Source organism: Siphateles boraxobius, unplaced genomic scaffold, assembly GCF_051911475.1.
Source record: "Siphateles boraxobius isolate OS27281-9 unplaced genomic scaffold, OSU_SipBor_1 6, whole genome shotgun sequence".
Classification (NCBI taxonomy): Eukaryota; Metazoa; Chordata; class Actinopteri; order Cypriniformes; family Leuciscidae; genus Siphateles; species Siphateles boraxobius.
Window position 1 is genome coordinate 15,601,098 of NW_027509186.1, and position 25,993 is coordinate 15,627,090.

Below are 25,993 nucleotides of genomic sequence, written 5' to 3' on the forward strand. Positions count from 1 at the left end.
TATGACTTTTTTTTTCTCTAATTAATTAGTTTTATTATTAAGGTATGATACATGGCAATTTCCTTGAATATAGGGTACACACCAAAAATCATAATATTAGTGCAACAATGTTGCCACATAACTATTACAAAATGCATAACATTCCTTGAAATTCTGACACACAGTGACTGACTTTTTCTAAAGCATGATGGGAAGACAATTACATGCTCTCGATTTTTTTCAATTTACAAATACTGTAGTTTTGGGTTTTGACCATATTCAGCAAGCTCAGGATTGACCCTTTTACCAAAGTTATTTTTAAGAAAAAATTTCTTTGAGAATTTTTCCTTTCATTAATGAGAAATGTAAAGTATTAGGTAACATCAAGAAAAACATTGAAATAAAGTGTCTCCAAATATTTTACATCTCTCATTAATTAAAGAAAATATTTATTTTTGATTTTTTCTTAGAGACTCTGCAAAACTGTTTAATATATATATGAATTTTGGCTATATCCGCAACCCCTTTGCCCAATTTTTGAAACAAATTTTTATGTTTTTATTATTTAATCTTACAAATTGAGGTTCTCAACTGTATTTACAGATGGTAACAAGGTTGGAAAAGAATGGCCAACCTCATACAAAATAAAATATAATACAAAACCACTCATGAAATAATTCATTCATCCCCCTTAGATTGATTACCAACATTTTCTGAAGTATCTCCATTTGTTAATTATGTTGTATGCTATTAGTGCAAAATATCACATTCGCGTACAGTGTGATATGCACATACATTGTTTTGGATTAACTTTTTTGCAGACGTATCCCTACAAGAAAGTCTTATTCATAAGTGTTTCGGCTGACACAGTCTGATGAACTTATCTTGAGAGAGCATGTGTTTATTTGGCATGCTACAGCACAACTGGGCATTTTGAGGCTAAAAAGCACCATGAAAAGATCTCAAAGTGCTTCAATCTGCAAAATAAAAAAGGCGAGGACACTGCACTTATTGAGTTTGTGTCATACTTGATGAAGACTAAATGTCCCCATGAATGGAAACCAGTGTCTTCCGTGTTGCACTGCCTTGGTTGGTTGTTAACTCGCTGTGCTTGCTCTGAATGGCAGGCGTTTGGCTGGCGAGACTGAAGCACATGAGAATTTGCAGACTGGAACTTTCTCTGCGCTGTGGGTCAGGTGACTGTAAGCTGGAATCTCTATATACGCAGAAGAGTCCAGGGCTTCTGCCTCTGAGTCCAGCAGTGCAGGAGTGCAAAAGGCACCAGGAACCAGCTCTAGCAGAGCTTTGGCCGAGGGCGGACCCCGTGCTGAAGGGAACCAGACACACGTTGCACTTCTTTATCTCTCAAGTACAACTTTTCCAGTAAGGTAAAAGTTTTCTTAAAAGCATTGCAAGCAGTTTGGCTTAGTTTTCAGTTCGATCTGTTTTAGATATGGATTGTTATGACAGATCTGCATTCATAATTTACTTTTTTTTTTTTCTTTTTTTTTTTTACACACTGCTAAAACAAAGTTGTTTGTTCTAGACAAAATTGGGCTGATTATGCTTCCATCCATCACGTCCCACATTAAACTGAGCATGGGAAAAATATATAAAGATGCCAGAAGGAATTCCCAGAAGAAAAAACAATGAGCTTATTATTTACTTTGTGATAAGAATAGAAATTTGTCATCCAAAAAAAAAAAAGGAAAGACAGAGATGTCCAAAATCTTGATTTCTGGGGAAGCTCCAGGAAACATTTAAAAAACCCTGTGCTAGAAGAAAGGCATTTATGTATGGAATACACAGTTGAAAATATGGACACACCTGCCCATTTTTTTTTATTTTTTTTTGTTATTGCCCTTTTCATGTTTTGGAAAAATAGTAAAGAAATACAAATTGTAACACAAATTTAGTATGGTAATTAAAACTTTATTAGATGCATCCTGGAATGCATTTTTTAAAAGTATTGAAGTTTGCATGCATGCATGCTGGAGATTTTAAATTAAAATGAATTTGTAATATCGTGTATACTTATATCAAGTACAATTATTATCATTATTATTATTAGTCTATACTATAAGTTTTAGTCTTAAAAACATGTGTGTGAACTGTAGACAGTGTTATTATCAATGAAATAAATTAAATATCAATGTATTCATATCATGTTTAGTTTATAAACTTAAACTAAACATACGTATATCAGAAATGTTGCCTTGGCAATGAACTCAAATACGTTTAATTTCGAGCACTATAATTATTTACTGTAAATAAATAAAAACTAAAATATATAAAACTTATAATACAAATAATTAAACCTAAAGAGCAATATTTAAAAATATATATATATATAAATTATAAAATGACAAAAGCACAAAAGGAAATGACTAAAATGTAAACAAAAATTTACATAAAAAATAAAAATATCTGCCACACATGCAGACACAGCAAATTATGTGGATATTGTAGGTCACATGACCCCTTCAGCACTAGACCCTTTTTGTCTCTTAACTTCCAATGCGCTCTTGTCTCATGACATCAGCTTTCCTTTAAGAAACAGCCTGCGTCTTTGTCAGGCCTATATCTTCGTCTCTGAGGATTTTCCTTAAATCCTTCATTTGATTTGATTTGAGTTAAGCAGGAGTAAAACCTCCAGTCGCTCTTGTATACCAACCTCTGTTACACACACACACACACACACACACACACACACACACACACACACACACACACACACACACACACACACACACAGACACAAACACACAAACACACACAGACAGTATTGGTCATGGCATGCAGCCAAGCTGGCAATCTAGTGCTTTCTACAGCAGCTGACAGTACAGGCCAGCATAGTGTGGATGTAACTAGAAACATGCCACAGTCGGTCTATACATATTCTATATATTTAAAGATTGACCAATGTTTTTTTTTTGTGATTGACAGATTACTCATGTTCAATATGCATTGTCTTGTTTTTTTTGTTTTTTTTGACTGAATCATTTTTTAAATTAAAGTGTCGGTTATAACCTTGCATATACAAAAAAGAAAACTTTCTTTCTGTGTTATTCTAAAAATACTTTATTCAGATACTTTACTAAAATGATCATTGCTCATCTGGTCCAGACAGTATGTCAAAAGGTCCAGCAGTGGGTATTGATTTGGGCACCACCTACTCCTGTGTGGGAATCTTCCAGCATGGAAAGGTGGAGATCATCGCCAATGACCAGGGGAACAGAACGACCCCCAGCTATGTCGCTTTTACAGACACCGAAAGACTGATCGGAGACGCAGCCAAGAACCAAGTTGCCATGAACCCCACCAACACAGTGTTCGGTAAGGCAGCCCATAACAGAATTTACCAGAACATGATGCGATTTACATGAGAAAAAAAATGATAGATTGACATTGACACTTGAATATGTTACTATTCTCCATTAGATGGCATTGTAGTTATTAGAATGCTAATACTGTAATCCAGTAATTTCTAACCCAGCAGAAACCAGCAGTAATTTTAAAGGAATGCTTGTTTGTTGCCATTGTGCATTTTACATGCATCTTATTTGTTCAACAGATGCCAAGCGCCTGATTGGTCGACGCTTTGATGATGCAGTGGTTCAGTCTGACATGAAGCACTGGCCCTTTAAGGTGATCAATGATGGTAGCAAGCCCAAGGTGGAAGTGGAGTACAAAGGGGAGCTGAAGACCTTCTACCCTGAAGAGGTGTCTTCTATGGTCCTCACTAAGATGAAGGAGATCTCTGAGGCTTACCTGGGAAAGGTGAATAGAACTATGCAAAAGCACTGGAATGAAGTGCTTTTAAATCATTCATATTTAGGTTGTTACATATGTCAGGACATTTTCTGGCCCTTTTGCTTCACATGTAATGTGCATTCAAGCATACTGGAAATGGATGTCCAAGCTAAAGAGAACATATAACTCTAAAGATCAAATTGTCATTAAATTCATTAGAAAATGTGTGTACAGTGGTTTAAGCCTTTCCCTGAATGCTACATGCAAAGTAAAAAGAACCCTGCCTAATTTATAAAGGACGTTTTAATTGCTCATATACTTTAATAGAACCAAAACAGAGAAACCCAAGTACTGTTGTGAAGACTAATATAGATCTAATGCATAAGTTCAAAGTTTAGCAAACACAGTTTTATGCATCTTATCTTTTAGTGACGCCTACAGTTAGAATGGTTTTGAGAAATCAACCACAGATTAATATCTAATTCTGCAGCATGCATTTTATGTTCAGAAATCTCTAAAACATTTTGAAGTTTGAACTGTACCTCGACTTTTGAGAGATATTTGAAGATAACAATGGTTTCAGGAAGGATGTCAACTTGGCCACAATCGTTACTGTCGACTAGGCTGTTTTAATGAACATGTGTTGCTTAAAAACACAGAAATGAAAGCAACTACTGTTTCTTTATGAGCAAAATTATACTGAACAAAGTGAACTGTAATCATAATGAATGCAAAGACTCTTTCCTTATTAATCCCAAAAATCTCTCCTCTACAAAAAAGTCACTAAGCACTTTCTATATACACTAGTATCTAGAAGCCACTGGGTTGATCAGAATCAAAGCCAACATCATCTTTTGCACAAAAAATAAAAGATCTCTGAGTAAGACTTGGACTTGGTGCAGAAGCCAAACTTGGTGGTTTTAACACATTGGATGCAAATAAGTGTGCCATTTGATTTTGATCTTCTTGTTATTTCAGGCAGTGTCAAATGCAGTTATTACTGTGCCTGCGTACTTTAATGACTCTCAGCGCCAAGCCACCAAAGATGCTGGAACCATTGCTGGCCTTAATGTCCTTCGTATTATCAATGAACCAACAGCGGCTGCTATTGCATATGGATTGGACAAAAAGGTATTCAGACATCCTGAGCTATACTTTACCAGTTCAGGGCTTTATATATAACTTGGCAGAAATTAGGGGTGTGATGAGACACTTATCTCACGAGACGAGATAGGGTTCACGAGAACAAGACGAGACGTGATTTTTGCACAATATTTTATAGAAATCCTCAGTGACAAAATTCATGACTGGCCTTTTGAAATGTTTAAACTAATAATATTGTAATGAATGTCATTTCAGTTCTACTTTATGAGTATGAATTATCATATGCATTGAAAGACAACATTCGAGCATGGTAAAATGTTTTTCCTCAGACACAACTGACTGGCTTCTCTCCTGTATGATTTCACACGAGTCTCTTCAGACTCTTCAGCTTCCAGAACTTCTGATTTAGGCTGTGTGTGACCTCCTAATTCAACTCTTTTCAACAAATTGAACATAGAAATTAAACAGTGTAAATAACAAAGTAATCAAAGTACTCTCTCGGTATTAAAAGTGCAAACAGAGACCAGAGCCACAACTACACAGTCTAGAGATAGGCTTGAGATTGCGCACATCAAGGAGCTCGCGTGTTTAGGAAGCGCGGTGCTGAGCACACATTCTACAAGATAAGACATTTATCAGACACCTTGGCTCTGTTGCACAACGAATCCTCTGCTATCTTGATACGATCAGTAAACTGATTCCTGCTGCACTGTGTGTGACTGCAACCTGTGCTGGATGAGCAGAGCAGACGTTTATTTACCATGGTTTTTATTTTTATAAAAACAACAAAACAACACTTGAGGCACGAGATCTCGTCACATCCCAAGTAAACATGCTCAACTGGTTGTAAAGATGGTTGTAGGCTTTTTTCTGTTGTCCAGTATCTCACCTTTGCACTTTGGGTGCAGTAACATTAAAGAGTTTGAGGGTTAAACTACTGCTTTACGACCACAATTCACTACAGGTTGGTGGTGAGCGCAATGTCCTCATCTTTGATTTGGGTGGTGGAACATTTGACGTGTCCATTCTAACAATTGAAGATGGCATTTTTGAAGTCAAGTCTACCGCAGGTGACACCCATCTGGGTGGTGAGGATTTTGACAACCGAATGGTCAACCACTTCATTGCCGAGTTCAAGCGCAAGTTCAAGAAAGACATAACCGGCAATAAACGTGCAGTCCGTCGCCTGAGGACAGCATGTGAGCGTGCCAAGCGCACCCTTTCCTCCAGCACGCAAGCCAGCATTGAGATCGACTCTCTGTTCGAAGGTTCCGACTTCTACACTTCCATCACCAGAGCACGTTTTGAGGAACTTAACGCCGACCTGTTCCGTGGTACGCTGGAGCCGGTGGAAAAGTCTCTTCGGGATGCCAAGATGGACAAGGCGCAGATCCATGACATTGTGCTGGTTGGTGGCTCCACTCGCATTCCCAAGATCCAAAAACTGCTTCAGGACTTGTTTAATGGCCGGGATCTTAACAAAAGCATCAATCCTGATGAAGCAGTAGCTTATGGAGCTGGTAAGAGGGTTGATTTTTACTATAGATGTATTTGTAAACGCTTTTGCTTTGTGACATACTAATCTTTCCTCAAATCCCACCTAGCTGTCCAGGCAGCAATCTTAGCAGGTGATAAATCTGAGAATGTCCAAGACCTGTTGCTGTTGGATGTCACTCCCCTCTCTCTGGGCATTGAGACAGCTGGTGGTGTCATGACTGTTTTAATTAAGAGGAACACCACCATTCCCACCAAGCAAACCCAGACCTTCACCACTTACTCAGACAACCAGCCCGGTGTACTGATCCAGGTAAATCAGAGGAGTTGTTGTACCCATACATACTTGGTCTTCCTCCCCCTTTGAGAATCCCAGGTCGGATCAGCATGAACATCCATTTCCAAGCTGGTTAAGTGTACTGTTTCGATAGTATTTGGGACTAAATTGGCCAACTTTTTAGTGTATAAAAGTATACTTTTAAGTATACTTTAAGTGTAACATTAGTAGTAACACAACTAGTTTACAAAGATAAGCAGTTAATAAGAGAATACAAAATGAGATCGCCCAAGCCTTACCGTCTATAACTCCCTAACCGGACCTCACTAGACAATGGGACCTTTTTAGTTGCACTGCCCACTTCTTCTTAATTTACAAATTTTCATTTTGAAATGTAAGTCAATGACAATTGGCTGAAACCAGAACCAATGGCTCAAATCTTTGTGTGTGGAGACCCTGCACCTCTTCGGAGGTTCTGCCCACTTTTGGAGTTCATGCCCTGTTTTGTAGATCTCCGGTCTGTAGCTATACCTACTTGCGAAAATTCAGTCAATGGTACACTACCAGTGGACTAGCCTACAGAAAAATCTGGATCAAAAGATTGAGTACAAGTATAGGCCAAAAAAGCTTGCAGGTAAAGCTTGTTAAAAAGCCTGGTAAGGGCACCAACAAACCAACGTCCAAAACATGACATGTGCTGTTGACCAGCAATGCTGGGCTATTCAGGAAGATCCTTGAAACAATTGAGATATTGACATTTATTCTTCCAAAAGCCATTGAGGCATTTGTAACCAATTGGAGCCTGTTTTAGTCATTTTGATTTTCTAATCCCTAGGTATATGAGGGAGAGAGAGCCATGACAAAGGACAACAACCTTCTTGGCAAATTTGAGTTGACAGGCATCCCTCCCGCTCCTCGTGGTGTGCCACAGATTGAAGTTACCTTCGACATTGACGCCAATGGCATCCTCAATGTATCCGCAGTGGACAAAAGCACTGGCAAAGAGAACAAGATCACTATTACTAATGACAAAGGTAGAATAACTTGTTCTGACCTTGGACAAAGTGTTGACTTTATACTCATTAATTCCAGACAACTCTGGAGTTAAAAAATTGTCTTAGTTTTTACCGTTAGTTTCCCGCTGTTCTCTTCTGCTTCTTTCAGGTCGTTTGAGCAAGGAAGACATTGAACGTATGGTACAAGAGGCTGACCAATACAAAGCACAGGATGAAGCTCAGAAGGAGAAGGTCACTGCCAAGAACACTTTAGAGTCCCTGGCCTTTAACATGAAGAGCACTGTGGAGGATGACAAGCTGCAGGACAAGATCAGTGCAGAGGACAAAAAAACTATTACTGACAAATGCAATGAGGTCATAGCCTGGCTGGACAGGAACCAGGTAGGTAACAGTAACATCCTAGAAACTGCACCACTTACATGCCAAACAGGTCACACTTCTTTACAGGATTAAGGCTATCCCTTTCGGTTAGGATTATATCATTAAAGGATCTTTATATGATATCTCACCTTGAGGAAGTGAAATCCATTTGTGTGAGTGTTTCGTCCAACAAATTGACCTGTGCTTACATACTGTCCTTAACCCTGGTCTATCCTTGTTCTAAACCCCAATTTTAATCTCAGGTAGAAAAACATTATTTAGAAGCAGGGTTATCCCAGGTTATGAAACCCTGCTCTGCATGGTGGTGACAAAGTGGACTGTGTGAAACAATGTGGTGTTAGAATGTTGTGGTGATGCTTAGCAATGGACACACATGAATAAGTCTCATATTCATGTGCTTTGGACAATGACAGAAACACTGTTGTATAAACAGTAGGTTGTTCTTACCTTTTTATTCTGAACAGTCCATTAAAAAAACGTCATGGTAAAGTCAGCGATATATAAAAGGAGGTTGCAAAATTCCTTTATGTAAACAGGTCAAGTTCTGCCTTCATTGACGCCGCATGTAAATATGTAAATAAGAACATTAACCCAGTGTTTAGGAATGTACAGTGTAAATTGTAAATCCTGGGTAAATTATAAGCAGTGTGAAACACGAAACAAGATAAGCCAGGATTCCATTTTTCCGATGTGTGTGTGTTCAACTATTTCAAGTGTTTCCCAACCTTGTTCCTAAAGGTATACCAATAGTACACATTTTGGATGTCTGAAATATCTTACCGATCTATTTCTAGTTTTGGAGTTTCTACTAATGAGCTGATGAGTTGAATCAAGTGTGTTTAAGGAGGAAATGTTAAAAAATATGAAGGGTACAACGGGGCATTTGACTTTACTCTTCTTTAAACTACAAGATGGCACAAAAAATTAACCATCAACACTTTTCTCAACAACCGCATTTGACTTTGCAAGAGGAAATTTGGCTGATCCTTGATGCGATCGCGGAAAACAAAAGTTGATTCAATATTTAATGTCTTTTTTTTAAAATGTTGTAGGTTTATGAAGCAAATGACAAATCGATACAATTATTGACTATATTTTGAGACAATGGTCTTAATGTTTTTATAGTTTTGTTCAAAGTAATTAAAGCAACAGTTTTTCAATACTGGAAGAATATGTCAAAGTATTGTATTTAGGGTAAAGAAGCCCCTGCTGTTGGGGCGAAAGGTACAATAATTAACATGATAATAAACAGCTGTCAGACTTTCCCACTTGTTGACATGACATGGTTATATTCAGATAGAATAAATCATATATTCATGTTAGAGATTAAGAGATAATTACCATATTTATAATGAAACCATAATATTTAAAAATCTGATATTAATCATATGATACCATAAAATATTATTATTTATTGTTACTACTGTCAAGCTATATTAAATCATTATGGGATCTCATTCAATGCATTTATAATCTTTACTTCTTTAAATAATTTTGTTCTATTTATTAAATGAACGTAATGACAGTATATTTAATGAATGAAATCAATTATTTTATAACACTTTAAAATAAGGTTCATTAGTAAACATTATTTAATGTATTAACTAACATGAACTAACAATGAACAATACATTACTTACATTGTAACTGTATTTATTAACACCGTTACCGTATGTTAGATAATAAAAATACAGCTGCTCATTGTTTGTTCATGTTAGTTCACAGTGCATTAACTAATGTTAACAACCTTTGATTTTGATAACGTATTACTAAATGTTGAAATTAATGTTAACTAAGATTAAAAAATGCTAAAGAAGTATTGTTCATTCTTAGTTCATGTTAACTAATAAACCTTATTATAAACTGTGACCAATTATTTTAATTATCAAAATAAACAGGAAATAGTATGTGCTTTGCTAAAATGATTGTTTAGAACAAGTATTAACTTTGATATTATTCTAAAAATATTAAGTATTTGTATCAATACTATGTGTCTTTTGCCCCATGCTGGTGAGGCTTTTATCCCGTGTTTGGGTTAAAAGGCCCATCTTACCACTTCATATATTTATAAGATTTATTTTCACACAAAAATCTATTGTTTCATCAATGTTCAATAAAAACATGTATTTTTTTCCCCGCAATCACACGCTATGGGAGTAGTAAAGCACTTTTTCCTAAGGTGTGCCTTTAACCCTGTTGAACCCAAATCTTGGTGTGCCTCAAGTAACAGTGTTGGGAAATGCTGCATTAAGCAATGTGTCACCTCACAGAACAAAGAGCATCTTCTGAGACGTTTCGTATGTCTTGTGCCACAGACCGCAGAAAAGGATGAGTACGAGCACCAACAGAAGGAGCTGGAAAAAGTGTGCAACCCCATTATCACAAAGCTCTATCAGGGTGCAGGTGGCATGCCGGGTGGAATGCCTGGGGGATTTCCTGGAGGGGCAGGAAGTGGTTCCTCCTCTGGACCTACCATTGAGGAAGTGGACTAATCTTGACACCAGAACATCCAGGCTCACACATAAGAAACCAACTCAAAATCTTATTTATGTCAACTTGCTGCATCTCAAACTGGCTTCATGTCAACTAGTGTTTACTTACATTGATGTGCCACATAAGACCAACTTATAGCTTATTACCAAAGCAATATGGCACTTACAAAACAGCATTAGCATTAACATATTAGCCTATGTTGGCATTATGTTTTAAAATCTGTTATTCTGTCTGTAAGCTATTATTCAGTGGTTACAAGGTTAGTCATGCTACAATTACAACAAAATACCAAGTTGAGGTGAGGCCTTGTAACCTGTTCATTTAGCCGTTATACTCCACAGGGAGAGGTTTTTACATATCTGCTTTTACAATTCATGTTTCCTGTATGATTCAATAAAAATAAAGCATATTATTTCCTCAATATCTTGTATCATGTATTTGCTTTCAGAAATGTAACGTCCATTTGTTTTGTTTGACTGCCTCACCTATTGCCATCACAATATATGTTGTCATTTTCCTCATATGACAGATACAAACATTCCTGAGCTCCTCCTAACTGCATGAGAGCACCTGTATGAATTGTGAAATTTAACAGATGCTGGAGAGAATATAAAGCTGGAGAGAGGCCTAATAGCAGCAACAGCAAGACACAGGGCACTTGTGAACAACATGATCTGGATCATTAGCTTTTTTGCTTTGGTGGCTTCCATTCTAGGTGAGTTTCTATTAGGATAAAGGGTCACAGATTTTACTTATTAATGTTTATATATATATATATATATATATATACAGGTGAAACTCGAAAAATTAGAATATCGTGCAAAAGTTCATGTATTTCAGGAATTCAAATTAAAAAGTGAAACTAATACATTTAGTATATATATAACTATATACATATGCATGAGCATACTTTTCAGAGGGCCGACATTTCTGTATTTAAAATTCTATTTTTTTATTGATTTCATGTAATGTTCTAATTTTCTGAGATTTTGAATTTGGGTTTTTCATAAGCTGTAAGCCATAATCAACGAAATTATAACTTTTGCACGAAATTCAAATTTTTTCGAGTTTCACCTGTATATACTGTATATACAAAGGATCTGCATAAGGACACCAACTCAACATTGTATTTTGCATTGTACTGTACAAAACTAAACATAACATGTTTAGTGATACTTTTCTTATTAGCCTTTTTATGATCTTTGCTTACAGGATGTGGAGTGCCTCAATTGCAGCCGTGGGATAGTGCTGCCAGGAGGAAATCTGAGAAACTTGTTCCAAGTGTAGTTGATCAACCAAGTCTAGATAACAAACCAAGTATAATTGGGGGAAATGGTGTAATCCATGGAATGGAAGCAAACCCTTGGCCCTGGCAGGTCTCTATCCAGGTAGTGTTACAAGTTTTAAATACATAATCATTAGGTCTCTTCCAAAGCAAGATGTTTTTAATGATTTCATTAATGGATCCACTTCTGATTTCTTATCATATCATAATGGTTTTGGGCCTCATTGTCTGTTTAATCATGTACTCATAAAGATCTTTATATTTGAACCAGAATTCCAGAGGTGAGCACTTCTGTGGTGGTTCCCTGATCAACAATTATTGGGTCCTCACTGCTGCCCACTGTTCAGTTCAGTAAGTGTTCATTGTTTCTTTATATCTATCTGTCTATCTATCTGTCTGTCTGCCTCAGCCAGCCATTCTCTCTATCCATCTATCCATCTATCCATCTATCTATCTATCTATCTATCTATCTATCTATCTATCTATCTATCGTTCTATCTATCGTTCTATCTATCGTTCTATCTATCGTTCTATCTATCGTTCTATCTATCGTTCTATCTTATCTGTCTATCTATCTATCTATCTATCTATCTATCTATCTGTCTATCTATCTATCTATCTATCCATCTATCCAATTCATCTATCCATATATCTATCTATCTAACCATATATCGTTCTATCTATCTATCTATCTATCCATCTATCCATCTATCCATCTATCCATCTATCCATCTATCCATCTATCCATCTATCCATCTATCCATCTATCTATCTATCTATCGTTCAATCTATCGTTCTATCTATCTATCTATCGTTCTATCTGTCTATCTATCTATCTATCTATCTATCTATCTATCTATCTATCTATCTATCTATCTATCTATCTATCTATCTATCTATCTATCTATCGTTCTATCTATCGTTCTATCTATCGTTCTATCTATCATTCTATCTATCGTTCTATCTATCTATTGTTCTATCTATCTATTGTTCTATCTATCTATCCATCTATCTATCTATCTATCTATCTATCTATCTATCTATCTATCTATCTATCTATCTATCTATCTATCGTTCAATCTATCGTTCTATCTATCTATCTATCTATCTATCGTTCTATCTGTCTGTCTATCTATCTATCTATCTATCTATCTATCTATCTATCTATCTATCTATCTATCTATCTATCTATCTATCTATCTATCTATCTATCTGTCTGTCTGTCTGTCTGTCTGTCTATCTATCTATCTATTTATTTATCTATCGTTCTATCTATCTATCTATCTATCTATCTATCTATCTATCTATCTATCTATCTATCTATCTATCTATCTATCTATCTATCTATCTATTTATTTATCTATCGTTCTATCTATCTATCTATCTATCTATCTATCTATCTATCTATCTATCTATCTATCTATGTATCTATCTATCTATCTATCGTTCTATCTATTTATTGTTCTATCTATCTATCCATCCATCCATCGTTCTATCTATCCATCGTTCTATCTATCCATCTATCCATCTATCTATCGTTCTATCTATCCATCTATCTATCTATCTATCTATCTATCTATCTATCTATCTATCTATCTATCTATCTATCTATCTATCTATCTATCTATCTATCTATCTATCTATCCATTGTTCTATCCTTTGTTCTATCAAGGTATTTAGGTTTTGATAAAAAAAAACAAAAAAAACGTTTTCAACTTGTCCTGCTTTTCCTTTTCCCGCTGTCTTTCTAGGCCTGGAAATCATTATGTTGTCCTTGGACAGAGTGACCGTGGCTCCAATAACGAACGTATTCAGGTCAAGAAAATTGCCCAGGTATCATCTTTAATGTGATTATTACATTGACACTGAAGTTTTAAATCTTTAAATTGCATTTCAAAGTTAAAGTATCTTCAAGGCTGCATTTATATGATAAAAAGAAATGTTGTATAAACAATAAGATTGTGAAATAATATTTCAGTTTGATATAACAGTTTTGTGTTGCGTAACCATGATTAAGATTCAGATTTTTTAAATCAGAATTCTTTGATAAATAGAAAGTTCAAAAGAGCAGTATTTATTTGAAATACAAACTTTTGTTGCATTATAAATATATTTAAGGTCACTTCTGATCAATTTAATGTGTCCTTGCTGTATGTATTAATTTTGCTTCATTACAAACAAAACAGAGCTGACAGACAATGGAGTTTTTCTTTCTACACTTATAGGTCATCACCCATCCCGATTTCAACAGACAGACCGCATTCAACAATGATGTTACACTGCTGAAATTGTCTAGTCCAGTACAGATGACGTCCCGTGTCTCTCCTATATGTCTGCCTAGCTCCTCCGCCAGCATCCTCCCTGGGACTCTTTGTGTCACCACTGGCTGGGGCAAAACTGAAACCGAGAGTAAGTCTGCAATTCTTCTCACCTGTACATTTTGAATTGTGAAGTAAATAAATCAATAAAAACAGCAGTTGATCCTTGCTCAACCACTCAGACACTTACTGTCTCGCATTATTCTTTTGCTTATAGTGACTCCTCGGATCTTGCAGCAGGCGACCTTGCCGATAGTGAGTCAGACTCAGTGTAGGAAAAAATTTGATCAGAACAAAATTACTGATGCCATGATCTGTGCTGGAGCCTCTGGTGTCTCCTCTTGCCAGGTATATGAAGACAGATTCATAAACATATTACACACAAACTATCCATTTCAATATTTGAAAAACAAATAATGTTAACATTGTCACAATGTTAATCACTGATGTCTGTCTGTCAACTACAGGGTGATTCTGGTGGTCCTCTGATGTGTAAGAGTTCAGGTGTTTGGTATCAGGTGGGCATCGTGTCCTGGGGAAAAACATCCTGCAATGTTGGCATTCCAATAGTTTACACCCGTGTCTCTTATTTTCGCAAATGGATTGATGGAGTTGTTCAATTCAACTAGAGCACCAGCATGAGTATTTACCCTCCAGAGGACACATACGTCTGTCATCGCTACATTTTATCCCTTGTTGTTCATGGTTTCTGGTTCTTATGTGTCTGAACATTCAGCCATTAGTCAAGTTATCACTTTTTTATGATGCTGTTGTTTTGAATACTGAAAAAAACTCATGACAATGCCAATTAAATGATTAAAAACAGTACTTATGTATCCACAATGTATCTGTTTTCATCTAATTGTAATTAACTAATTGTATTACACTTGTTAATCAGTAAATATGAAATTAATCATGGTACGCTTTGAGTATTTGTTAAAATGCAATGACCAAATCTTGAACAAAAATAAGCATTAGTGTTTGTACATGATAAATAAAACTTTAATTTCTTTATGTTAATATACAGTATACAGTTTCTTTTTTTTTCATTAAAGGATCCTGAAATCATGTATCACATTCTACATTGATAATAATAAAAATTTAGCTTGAGCACTAAATCATCATATTAGAATGATTTCTGAAGGACCATATGACACTGCAGACTGGACTAATAATGCTGAGAATTCAGCTTTGCGTCACAGGAATAAATTACATTTTAAAATCGAATAAAATAGATAACAGTTATTTCAAACTGTAATAATATTGACAGTATTACTGTTTTTACTGTAAAAGCAGTATTGGTGAGAATAAGAGATTTCTTCCTAAAACTTTTGAACGGTATTGTGTAGGCTATAAAAATTAGTATAAAACAATCAAACCAAGTGGCGTTTGCAATCAAGTGGTGCTTTTCTCCATTTTGGAATGATTTGATTTTTAGTGGATGTATAAATCAGTTCCCATATCTTTTCCTAGCTGTTATATTAAAATTATATTATGCGTTATATAAGATTAGTAAGGTCAAATAAATTTACCATGATGCTCAAATTCAACTAAAACAGATGAGCTTGTTCATGATTGCCTGTTTACACACTTACAGTGCCAATAACTTTTGAAAACCCTTTTATTATGCATACGTTTACATTCGCCTACATGTGCTGTTCTCTTCTCTATATGGTGTCCTTGTAGAGCATGATCATGGTTACAGTACTGAACCTGTGCAGACGAAGAGTATTCCCAAGGTGTCAGCATTAAAGTGATTAGCTAAGTGATCGACTTGTTTACTTGTTCATCCTAAAAACCACACGAGTTAGACATCGATTCACAGTGTTCTATGGTCTTTAACAACCACGAAACACATGAAATGTGTCTTAAAAACATGAAAGCTTAGACTGGAGAAAAGATCTTAAATCTCCTCTACCCCCCAATTTTCTTTCTTCTATCTGCTGCTTGTGTGGGTTCGATAAGAACTTCAGGTTATAAATTTACAGGTGAAAGAATAGCGTCCCAGGTTGTCTCATTGCTGCACTTGAATGCATTCAGAAAACATTAGTTTAAACAAAGGTGGGCAGTCTACCCTTTTTTTTCACAGATGACCTATTTATTCTTGTCAATATTTCAACATACTTTTTGTCACATGCCTGTACTGAACAAGATATGAATGTTCCTGAGCTCTGAGATCCTTCCAGCTGCATGGAAGCACCTTGATGATTCCCAGTTTTATCAGATGCTAAAGAGAATATAAAGCAGGCGTCAGGCTCAATGGGAACAGCAGTAGGAAATTACGGTGCATGTCTCCATGATGTTCTGGATCATAAGTTGTTTTGCTTTGGTGGCCTCCACTCTGGGTGAGTTTCTTTTGCTGCAACTTGCATTGAGGGTGGTAGGAATCTGAAACTGGTAACTGTAGTTAGTTTTAAACCTGCAATCACTGGCTTAAAGAACAGAAGAAATTCTTAGTTTCAAAATGTGATATTACCGTACTCAAATAAAAAAAACTAAATAAGCTTGTTTACCCATGATTGTATGTTTTTGTATGCGTCCATTTTATATACCATAGGCTGTGGAGTGCCTTCCATTAGACCAGTAATTAGCGGCTACAGCAAAATTGTGAATGGAGAGAATGCAGTGTCCGGTTCCTGGCCCTGGCAGGTCTCTCTCCAGGTAACTGTAGTTTTGATTATGCAATCATTGTTCCTAAGCAACTAGAGCAGGAGTGTCCAATCTCGAGTTTAACTCGCCTGGAAGTTTCTAGTATACCCAGTAAGAGCTTTTTAAGCTTGTTAAGGTGTTTAATTGGAGATAAACTCTTTAGGATAGTGGCCCTCCAGGAGTAGAATCGGACATCTCTTTAGGTCCTATAAGCTGATATGTATAAATGCATGATAAATGTTTTTACTGGCAATGTGTTCATCATTCAATGAGTTATATCATGTATATATTTTTTATGTATGAACCAGCAATCCAATGGCTTCCATTTCTGCGGAGGATCGCTGATCAACCAGTACTGGGTCGTCACTGCTGCTCACTGTCGTGTTCAGTAAGAACCTTCAAATCTGTTTTACTTTATAAACATGCCCTACCTGGTTCTCTATTTTCAATCTTTCCTGTTTTTTTTCTCTTCTTTTTTCTATCTTACCCTAGGGCCGGATATCACTATGTTATCCTTGGAGAGCATAACCGTGGCTCCAGCACTGAATCTGTTCAAGTCATGAGGATCGCCAAGGTATCATGGTTTAATCATGCTGATAATAACTCATTACGTATCCCTTTACTTTGAGTCACTATCTGCTGATTGCATTGCTGTGGATCTCTGATATGGGCATTACCTCAGAAACCACAGGATTTTGTCATTCTGCCATAGTTAAAACAAAAGTGTTGCTTGCTTACTAGGCGAGGGATCTTACAAATACTTGCAACAAACATACTCTTTTGTGCATAGCGCAAAGCCTTACTCTTTTTCAGCTTGTAATACCACAAGATTAAATTTGCTGTGAGTTTTTATTTTAATACCATGAGTAATTGTCCCTACTATCTGACAGATATCACTAAAGTCTCTGACAGCCCTAGTTTGTAGTCAGGAAAGAAAACTTCAGAGGTTGTTGTCTATTAGCCATAGGTTAATATGTTGGGTTCTATTGTTTTGTATTAGACATTATTGTTCAAAAGTTTGAGGTCAGTATTTTTATTTAACAAGGACACATAAAACGGATCAAATGTGACATTTATAAAGTTACAAAAGATTTCTGATTAAAATAAACGTTTTTTTTTTTTTTTTTTATCTTTCTATTCCTCTATTTATCTTTCTAAGTATCCTAAAAAAATGTGTTGAATAAATATATGAAGCAGAACAACTGTTTTCAACATTGATGATAATAATAAGAAATGCTAAGTAAATCATCATATTAGAATGATTTCTGAAGGATCATGTGACACTGAAGACTGGAGTATTGATGCTGAAAATTCATCTTTGCATCACAGAAATACATTTAAAATATATTACAATATAAGTCAGTGATTTTAAATTGTTTGACTCTGTTTTTGATCAAATAAATGCAGCCTTGGTGAGCATAAGAGACTTCTTTAAAAAACTTTTTTAAAAATCGTATCGACCCCAAACCTCTGAACGGTAGTGTATGTATTGTATAATAAATAATCTCATGAGTTATTTTCTCCTCCCACTGTAGGCCATCACCCATCCTTACTACAACAGTCAGACCTTCAACAACGACGTCACCCTGCTGAAACTGTCCTCTCCAGCCCAGCTGACGTCCCGTATCTCTCCTGTGTGTCTAGCTGCCTCCTCCACCAGTATCCCCTCCGGCACTCGCTGCGTCACCACTGGATGGGGCAAAACTGGATCCACCTGTAAATATATCATCAACATCACTGATGTCAAAAGCAATTACATTCATGACTACAATGACTGGATATGCTACAGTTTTTTTAATCTATTTACTTCATTTTCGCAGCAAGTCCTAATATCCTGCAGCAGACCGCGCTGCCTCTTCTGAGTCCGGCTCAATGTAGGCAGTACTGGGGTCAGAGCAGAATCACAGACGCCATGATCTGTGCTGGAGCCTCTGGTGTCTCCTCTTGCCAGGTATACGAGGACAAATATCTAAATGTATATACATGCATACAGTGATTTAGTTCTAATGTATTTGTATGGGTTTGTCTGTCAACTACAGGGTGATTCTGGTGGTCCTCTGGTGTGTGAGAGCTCAGGTGTTTGGTATCAGGTGGGCATCGTGTCTTGGGGCACCTCTGACTGCAATGTTCGCACCCCAGCCGTCTATGCCCGGGTCTCTTACCTGCGCCAATGGATTGACCAGATCGTCGCCTCCAACTAGAGCTCCAACTATTTGAAAATAATGCCAATAAAAATATTAAAAACACCAAATCTAAAGATTATGGGAAGTGACTCAAGCACATACAATAAATCATTTTTAGGGTGATAAGGTTTCAAAAAATAAATGTGAGTATGAGTTTGTTTCAAAGAATGATGTATTGATAGTGAGGTGATGTAAGATTGATGTAAGATTGATCAGAATTGCCGTTTCCAGGAAACACGACTCAAGCAAGAACAAAGCAGAGCGCACTGTTAATAATACACAACAACATTAGGGAAATAATAGGCACTGTTTTTTTAAGTTTTTTTTAATATTTTTGAAAGATGTCTCTTGTTCTCAGTAAGGCTGAATTTATTCGATAAAAATACAGTGAATCTGTAATACTGTTAAATATTATTACAATTTAAAATAACTGTTTTAGATATAAAAATTTTTTTAAAAGTAATTTACCCCAGTGATGGCAAAGCTAAATTTTAAGCATCATTACTCCAGTCTTCAGTTTTACATGATCCTTCAGGAATCATTTTAATATTTTTTTACAATTAATTTCAATGTTGAAGACAGTTGTGCTGATTAATATTTTTGTGGAAACTTTGATAATAAAAATGTTACAAAAGATTTATTTATTAAATAAAGCACAAATACCCACAAAATAATCCTAAAAAATATAAGATTATTTTATGGGTATTTGTGCATTTATTTGATAAATAAATCTTTTGTAACATTTTTATTATGTCTTTACTGTCAGTTTTGATTAATTGAATGTGTGCTTGATTAATTAATTTCTTTCAAATACTGAACCCAAAAGTTTTTGAATGTAGTATAAATGCAAAAATAGTTTGTATGTAAATATAATTATGTAGTTACCATATTTTTAACATATTTATTTGCTTTCTTATTGTAGTTGCTTCAGGCGGGACATGATTGTGGTTCTTGTTCACATCCGTAGGTCTGCCAAGGTTTTAAAGTGATTAGCACAAAGGCCTTTTTTACACTTTATCTGCCAATTGCATTGTTGTAACTGTTGTTGAATGATGTATTGACCATAAGACCACAGGGCTGTGTGGAAAACACCGTCATACTGAAATGAGGAACAGACCAATGAAGTTGCCTTCTGATGAAGCTAATGCGTTCCTTTTAATCACGGCATAGGAAGACATAGTGTCGTGCCTGGTTAGAGGTTTGATATGATATACATTAGAAAGAACCCATGACATTTGACACCATTGCAGTCAAGCATGATTAATTTAAAGGTGTCATATTTGTGTGTGCGTGTGTGTGTGTGTGTGTGTGTGTGTGTGTGTGTGTGTGTGTGTGTGTGTGTGTGTGTGTGTGTGTGTGTGTGTGTGTGTGTGTGTGTGTGTGTGTGTGTGTGTGTGTGTGTGTGTGTGTGTGTGTGTTTGTGTGTGTGTGTGTGTTGTCAACAAAGGCTGGAAGTGAAAAAAACGCCTTATATGCAGGTGTGCATAATTAATAAGCAGGTTTTCTTTTACAGTTTTCTTGGGCCAAAAAAGAGATTTAACGTGCACTGAAAAGTAAAAAAATTCTAAATGCTCATGAGAAGGATGCAATACTAAAGCAATACTAGAATCTGCAAAATTAAAGGTGTGACCAATGGACAGCAGTGTCATACAAACACAGGCACATGTAAGCCTCATGCAAATAAAAAAAATAGGAATTAAGGTGAAGAATTAGATGTGAAAACATCAGGAACCATAGTCTCCAGCTCCATTTTCCAGAACGGCAACCTACCTGGAGTCTCCAGATGTGCAAGGTGTCAAGACCTAGCTACTAAGTTAAAGAATCCTGAAATATGACCCACACTTAATAAGAATCACAAGCTGAAGTGTTGGTGTTGTGCATAATAATCATGAAATCACTATATATATATATTAGGGCTGGGAAAAGATTAATCGCGATTAATCGCATCCAAAATAAAAGTTTGTGTTTACATAATATATGTGTGTGTATTTATATATATACAAAATAATTAGACACAGTGCACACACACATATAAACACAAACTTTTATTTTGGATGCGATTAATCGCGATTAATCTTTTCCCAGCCATATATATATATATATATATATATATTTTTTTTTTTTTTTTTTTTTTTTTTGCATAAGTAGATGAGATCCTGTTACCAGCTGTTGAATCTTTTGCCAAGTTGTGAGAACACAAAGCTGTAGAGATACAGAAAATGGTCTCATCTGTGCAATATTCATATCATATCAATGTTTATTTGTTTGTTTTTAATAAACTAAATACTAATGTAGACCCAATCAGTAAGCTGACAGTGTATAAATCATATAAATAAATTACACCTACACTGTAACCCTTTACTGTAAATTTAAAGGTAAATTCCTACAGTATTGTACTGTATTTCAATAATACAGTATTAGGCTGTATCTTTTACAGAACAGCTGTAAATATACAGCACATTTCTGTTTTCATCCTGATAAATTCGTAATAGAGTATCATACTGTAAAGGCATTGCATTGTGGGATTGATTTTTTCCGCACTCAATTCAAATCAAACGTGACGCGAACAGACAGTACAGGCAAACTTGATTTGTCACCGGGACTCAACTGCACAGAATAATCATTCCTGTTATCAAGATAAACTGTCTATTAATTTGTGAGCATTTTTTTAAACTTCTGTGAGCTTCGGTTCGTGTTTCAAACATTAGTTGCCTGTGACGCAGCAGAAAATGGAGGACGTTAACGTTACATTAAGACAGGTGGAAGAATTTGTCATCTGAATAACTTTTTTAAAATTGTTCAACTGAGTGATACGGTAAGTCAGTATATATTTTTGCGTTCGCATTTCTACATTGTTTCCACGAATTTGGTTTGATTTTGCTAACGCGGTTTACTACCGCGCAAAAAAATCATTCTGTTCCACCTGTTTACCAAGTAACGTTAGGCTAGCTTCTATATTTTACATAATAGGCAACATTTTATGTGTTATTTGCATGGCCTGCTTTTGATATATTTTTTTCGTTTCAGGCTTTGTAATCTGATGACGGTCCACTGCTAATGTAAGTGCTTTTAAGTATTACAGTTATAACGTTAGTCAATCTATGTGGTAACAAAAATGCTATGGCATCAGACTCAGTTCTGTGATCGTGCTTTTGAATCGTTGTCAGCATATTGCCAGCACATGGAAATCCATGTTCCTAATGCTGTTTTCAAATGTGGTATTCCTGAATGCCATGCCATGTTCCTACAGCTACTCACACATCAAAGAGAAGTTAGACGGTTATCCTTCAAACAGATAAGTAGAGATTATTCAACAAATCTCATTCATCTGTAATATGTTTTATGCTTTGGTTCTGTTGATTATGGTTGTGCTGTCCTTTTTTTAAAAATTGTTTCAGGAATTTGCAACTCTGATGTCCAGCAAATCACATTTGCCAGAGAGTCCACGCCTTCAGTTTTATACTGCGGTCAAGTGGGCCGCGCTTTGAAAATACACGGTCAAGCCAGCCGCACATTTTTTTAGTATGCGCGTCTAATCATGTACTTACGGTATGGGTGCTGGAAGCGGTCAAAATTGTTTTTAAGACTCTATTTTCCGCTATTTTACATTTTATTAGGACATAAATAATACATTTTCATGATTTTTTTTTTAAAGCATGACTGTTTTATTATTATTTTAAAGTGTGTAGGCCTATGAGTTACATTAATTATTACATAATATATTCATGTTCATAGTAATGTCAATTAACATTAATAATTTTCACATTTTTATTGTTAATTTTAATGTTTTTTAGACACTATGTTCTGCTATTTTCCATCTCATTAGGACACAAATAATACAGTTTTATGATTAAAAAAAATACTTTTTTAATTATTATTTTAATGTTTGTAGGCTTATATGTGATTCATTAATTATTACACAATTTATTCATGTTCATATTAATGTTAATTATAATACATCATATTTTCTTTACATTTTTATTGTTAATTTGAATCTTTATATATATATATATATATATATATATATATATATATATATATATATATATATGGATTATACATTATTGTAGTTTATTTATTAACTTTAATGAAATGTAATATTGATGTTAATTATCATACATTTATATTGCATTTTTATTGTTGATTTTAATGTTTTATGTTTTTATATATAAATTATAGATTAATTATTATTATATATAATGTATTAATGTTTATTTATTTATTTTCTTACATTTTTATGTTAATGTAAATGGCAAATAAATGGCAAATAAATACAACAGGCTTTTTGTGGCTTTTAATCTGTCAATTATAATTGAATTGCATATATATAAGCTATAAACACCTTTATACAATCTATGAAATATACATTCATACCTGAAGTATGAAATATGATACTCAAAACACACACACACCTACACACACACACGCACACACAAACACAAACACACACATATACATTTTATATTTAATGGGAGTTTGCCATTTTACTTCAACTTCTAGCACTTACATCATGTCCCATATTCAAACACTCATAAAAAGTGTTCCTTCATAGGTTTGCTCATTCTTTCATTTGATTCCTGTTCAGAGTGACCCTGGCTATTACTGTAATTATTATCAAGTCATGTTACCAGGGCTCTCAAGTTCTATCAAAAGTTTAGAGTGAGATTTAGGGGAGTAGCCACCCAAATATTTGCAGCAGCGGTCCCTCGACCCAACCAAATTCGCTTCAATTTTTGCTAGCAGTTCAATTTTGCCTATTGTTCATAATTGACCCGCACAAATGGAAATTATAACAATTGTTAAATCTGATAAAAAGACAAATTCATCCAAATAAAATAAATAGTTATATTTAAAAAATACAAATTTATTGAAAAATAAAAATTAATTTGACCCCAAACAAGCCAACTGAACATCAGTGCTCAATGTACATAACATTGTGTCATAACAACTTGCCCTGAGCATGTATGTCAAGACCCAAACCGGTCACCTTTACAGGGGTCATCGGATGCCCATTTTCCACAAGTTGGTATGATTCTTTTGGGTCTTCATGTAAAGTTTGTAACATACTTTGGTTAAAATTTCTCAATGGTTGTGTAAAACAACACCCTTTTTACCTCTTCAAAAACAGCTCTGTTCACAGTGACCCGTTTCGGTGCATGTCTCTTTAAATGATAATGAGCAACAACTTTTTGGCTTTTTGAGGATTAAAAAAAAGTGAATGGATTTTTTTCATTGCATGGTGATTGTGTCCACACACTGCAAAGACACATTTATTTGTAAATACCATATAAAAGTGTATTTTGCATCCTATGACTTTAAAAGCAGTTGGAGAGTTTTTGAATGCATCAAAAATAAATTAACACGAATTTGGCTATACTCCTCAACATCAGCTCTCACTGTCTTTGATCACACGCAAGAGATATCGTCCAGGAATCGTAAAATCAAAATGCTAAAAAAAATAAAAAATAAATGAAGATGTCCGCAAACCGCATTCATCAGGGGCCGTATTCACAAAGCATTTTATCTTACCACTAGGAGTGCTCCTAAATCGCACTAAAATATTTTAGCTAGGAGTTTTCTCTTAAAAGTTATTCACAACGCCTTTCAGACCTACTCTTAGTAAAGAAAAATGACAACTCCTAAACTAAGAGTGAGTCTTCGTTGCTATGGATGACGTCATTACTCATGCACGAGCTTGACTGAAGTGACCACCTTGATTGGCTGATGATTGTAACGCGGGAATGATTCCAAACACCTCCCCTATGATGATGAGTGACAGGTGACAGGTCTGAGAATGCGTGCGCTACACAAGTAGTGCGAAGGACGGAAGATGATGAATAACTGAATAAATAGCCTAAATGAATAAAGAGTAAGGAAAAACAAATAGCCTAGTAGCCTAATGAAACATATGGATTGATGCAATATCTTTGCAACATTATTGAATTAATCTGTCACTATATGCCTCTGCCTACGTTTGCAAAGAGAAGAACATTTTAATTTGATTCACAATGAAATGTTACAATTAGTTTACATGCAGTGAGTAGTTTTGGTTGTTGTTGGTGGCGTTGTTGCATCCCTAGTTATGCCTACAATGCAAAATTGTTCCCTCGTGATTGGAAGCTCCTGTAGCCGCCGCATACGCATTTCAAAACATCGCAACGTGAAATGCCACAAAAAGCGGTTTGTGAATAGGTCTTAGTGAGTTAGGAGTCCTCTCGACTTCTTTTAAGCTGTCCCAGACTTAGATGCTACTTTTAGGGCTAAAATGCTTCGTGAATTACTCTTAGTCAAAAAAATTAGGAGTCCTAAAGTTACGAGTGACACGCCCATTATTTTTAGGAGTTGCTCCTAAATTCGCCAGTTAGGAGCTACTTTTAGCCTTAAAATGTGTTGTGAATACGGCCCCAGATCGTGCTCTTTCAACTTCCACTCCGTGTGTGCGCGTGTTGTCTAGTAACGAACGTGCTTGCAGCGGGAACACATAATTTACCCGGAAACAACTAATTCTAATTTCTGATTGGCTGGTAGCTAGCATTTAACTCTGTATAACTCGAGACAGATGCTATGAACTCGGCAGAGAACTTCCCTCCGTTTGCCTGCGCCTCGTCCATTAATTGTATAGCGGGACATGTTCCCTTACTCCTCAGCGTGAGAAATACAAGGTGTGGCGTGTGAGCGTGTGAACGGGTTGAAATGCGTGTGTCTCACGCCCAATGCGTGAGACTTGAGAGCCCTGAACTGTTACTATATAGTTTTGGAGAAAAGTAAAGGCAAACTCAACCCCATCCATCAAAGTGAATTACAGACCCGCTATGGGCGGGCCATAGGGGGCCGGGCCCGCCCCAAAAATGCTTGTGGCACAGATAATTTAATTTTAATTTAATTTTAATATTATCATAGTTGCTAATTTTGTCTTGCATTAATGTTGAATTCTTTATAATTAAAATATTAAAAATATAAAGAAACAATGGTGTGATTTAGTTTGATTGATTGGAATCTACACTGCAACAGCCTATCACGGCCTTACAAAAGAACGTTAGGCTACGTACGTGACATACAAC

General features: G+C 35.6%; 3 protein-coding genes and 1 long non-coding RNA gene across 8 annotated transcripts; all 4 read left to right on the plus strand.

Annotated features, from left to right (window-relative positions):
* Positions 1–842: 842 nt before the first annotated feature.
* Positions 843–10,918, plus strand: hsc70 (heat shock cognate 70). 5 transcript variants are annotated; one of them, XM_077207832.1, is made up of 9 exons: positions 843–1,367; positions 3,106–3,315; positions 3,554–3,759; positions 4,711–4,863; positions 5,801–6,356; positions 6,441–6,643; positions 7,443–7,641; positions 7,772–8,004; positions 10,320–10,918. In XM_077207832.1, exons 2-9 carry the CDS (start codon positions 3,111–3,113, stop codon positions 10,494–10,496), a joined length of 1,932 nt encoding a protein of 643 aa, XP_077063947.1. In that variant the 5' UTR covers positions 843–1,367; positions 3,106–3,110; the 3' UTR covers positions 10,497–10,918. The 5 variants fall into 5 exon arrangements, with proteins under 5 accessions (XP_077063947.1, XP_077063949.1, XP_077063948.1 ...); XM_077207834.1 differs by having other exon boundaries at positions 1,098–1,367; positions 3,110–3,315; XM_077207833.1 differs by having other exon boundaries at positions 1,206–1,362.
* Positions 10,919–10,960: 42 nt separating this feature from the next.
* Positions 10,961–15,120, plus strand: LOC143715928 (chymotrypsin-like protease CTRL-1). Its single transcript, XM_077207837.1, has 7 exons — positions 10,961–11,212; positions 11,710–11,885; positions 12,054–12,133; positions 13,534–13,615; positions 14,008–14,191; positions 14,318–14,448; positions 14,568–15,120. The coding sequence occupies exons 1-7, from the start codon at positions 11,167–11,169 to the stop codon at positions 14,727–14,729; spliced, it is 861 nt and encodes a 286-aa protein (XP_077063952.1). The 5' UTR covers positions 10,961–11,166; the 3' UTR covers positions 14,730–15,120.
* A 1,168-nt stretch (positions 15,121–16,288) lies between these two features.
* On the plus strand, positions 16,289–19,000 carry ctrl (chymotrypsin-like). The gene is made up of 7 exons (XM_077207838.1): positions 16,289–16,445; positions 16,658–16,761; positions 17,058–17,137; positions 17,242–17,323; positions 18,285–18,465; positions 18,570–18,700; positions 18,789–19,000. The coding sequence occupies exons 1-7, from the start codon at positions 16,397–16,399 to the stop codon at positions 18,948–18,950; spliced, it is 789 nt and encodes a 262-aa protein (XP_077063953.1). The 5' UTR covers positions 16,289–16,396; the 3' UTR covers positions 18,951–19,000.
* Positions 19,001–21,723: 2,723 nt separating this feature from the next.
* On the plus strand, positions 21,724–22,378 carry LOC143715590 (uncharacterized). Its single transcript, XR_013195829.1, has 3 exons — positions 21,724–21,747; positions 21,960–21,991; positions 22,183–22,378. It is a non-coding gene; the product is annotated as an uncharacterized LOC143715590 (long non-coding RNA).
* Positions 22,379–25,993: the final 3,615 nt, after the last annotated feature.

What these genes read in the sequence shown, in the direction of transcription:
- ctrl (XM_077207838.1), top strand. Translation starts at nt 16,397, where the DNA reads ATGATGTTCTGGATCATAAGTTGTTTTGCTTTGGTGGCCTCCACTCTG. An exon ending in AAGTCATGAGGATCGCCAAG is followed by an intron (nt 17,324 to 18,284) that starts GTATCATGGTTT and finishes CTCCCACTGTAG; the next exon opens with GCCATCACCCATCCTTACTA. An exon ending in CTGGTGTCTCCTCTTGCCAG is followed by an intron (nt 18,701 to 18,788) that starts GTATACGAGGAC and finishes TGTCAACTACAG; the next exon opens with GGTGATTCTGGTGGTCCTCT.
- LOC143715928 (XM_077207837.1), top strand. Translation starts at nt 11,167, where the DNA reads ATGATCTGGATCATTAGCTTTTTTGCTTTGGTGGCTTCCATTCTAG. An exon ending in CCTGGCAGGTCTCTATCCAG is followed by an intron (nt 11,886 to 12,053) that starts GTAGTGTTACAA and finishes TATTTGAACCAG; the next exon opens with AATTCCAGAGGTGAGCACTT. An exon ending in AGGTCAAGAAAATTGCCCAG is followed by an intron (nt 13,616 to 14,007) that starts GTATCATCTTTA and finishes CTACACTTATAG; the next exon opens with GTCATCACCCATCCCGATTT.
- hsc70 (XM_077207832.1), top strand. Translation starts at nt 3,111, where the DNA reads ATGTCAAAAGGTCCAGCAGTGGGTATTGATTTGGGCACCACCTACTCC. An exon ending in CCCCACCAACACAGTGTTCG is followed by an intron (nt 3,316 to 3,553) that starts GTAAGGCAGCCC and finishes TTTGTTCAACAG; the next exon opens with ATGCCAAGCGCCTGATTGGT. An exon ending in CCTGGCTGGACAGGAACCAG is followed by an intron (nt 8,005 to 10,319) that starts GTAGGTAACAGT and finishes CTTGTGCCACAG; the next exon opens with ACCGCAGAAAAGGATGAGTA.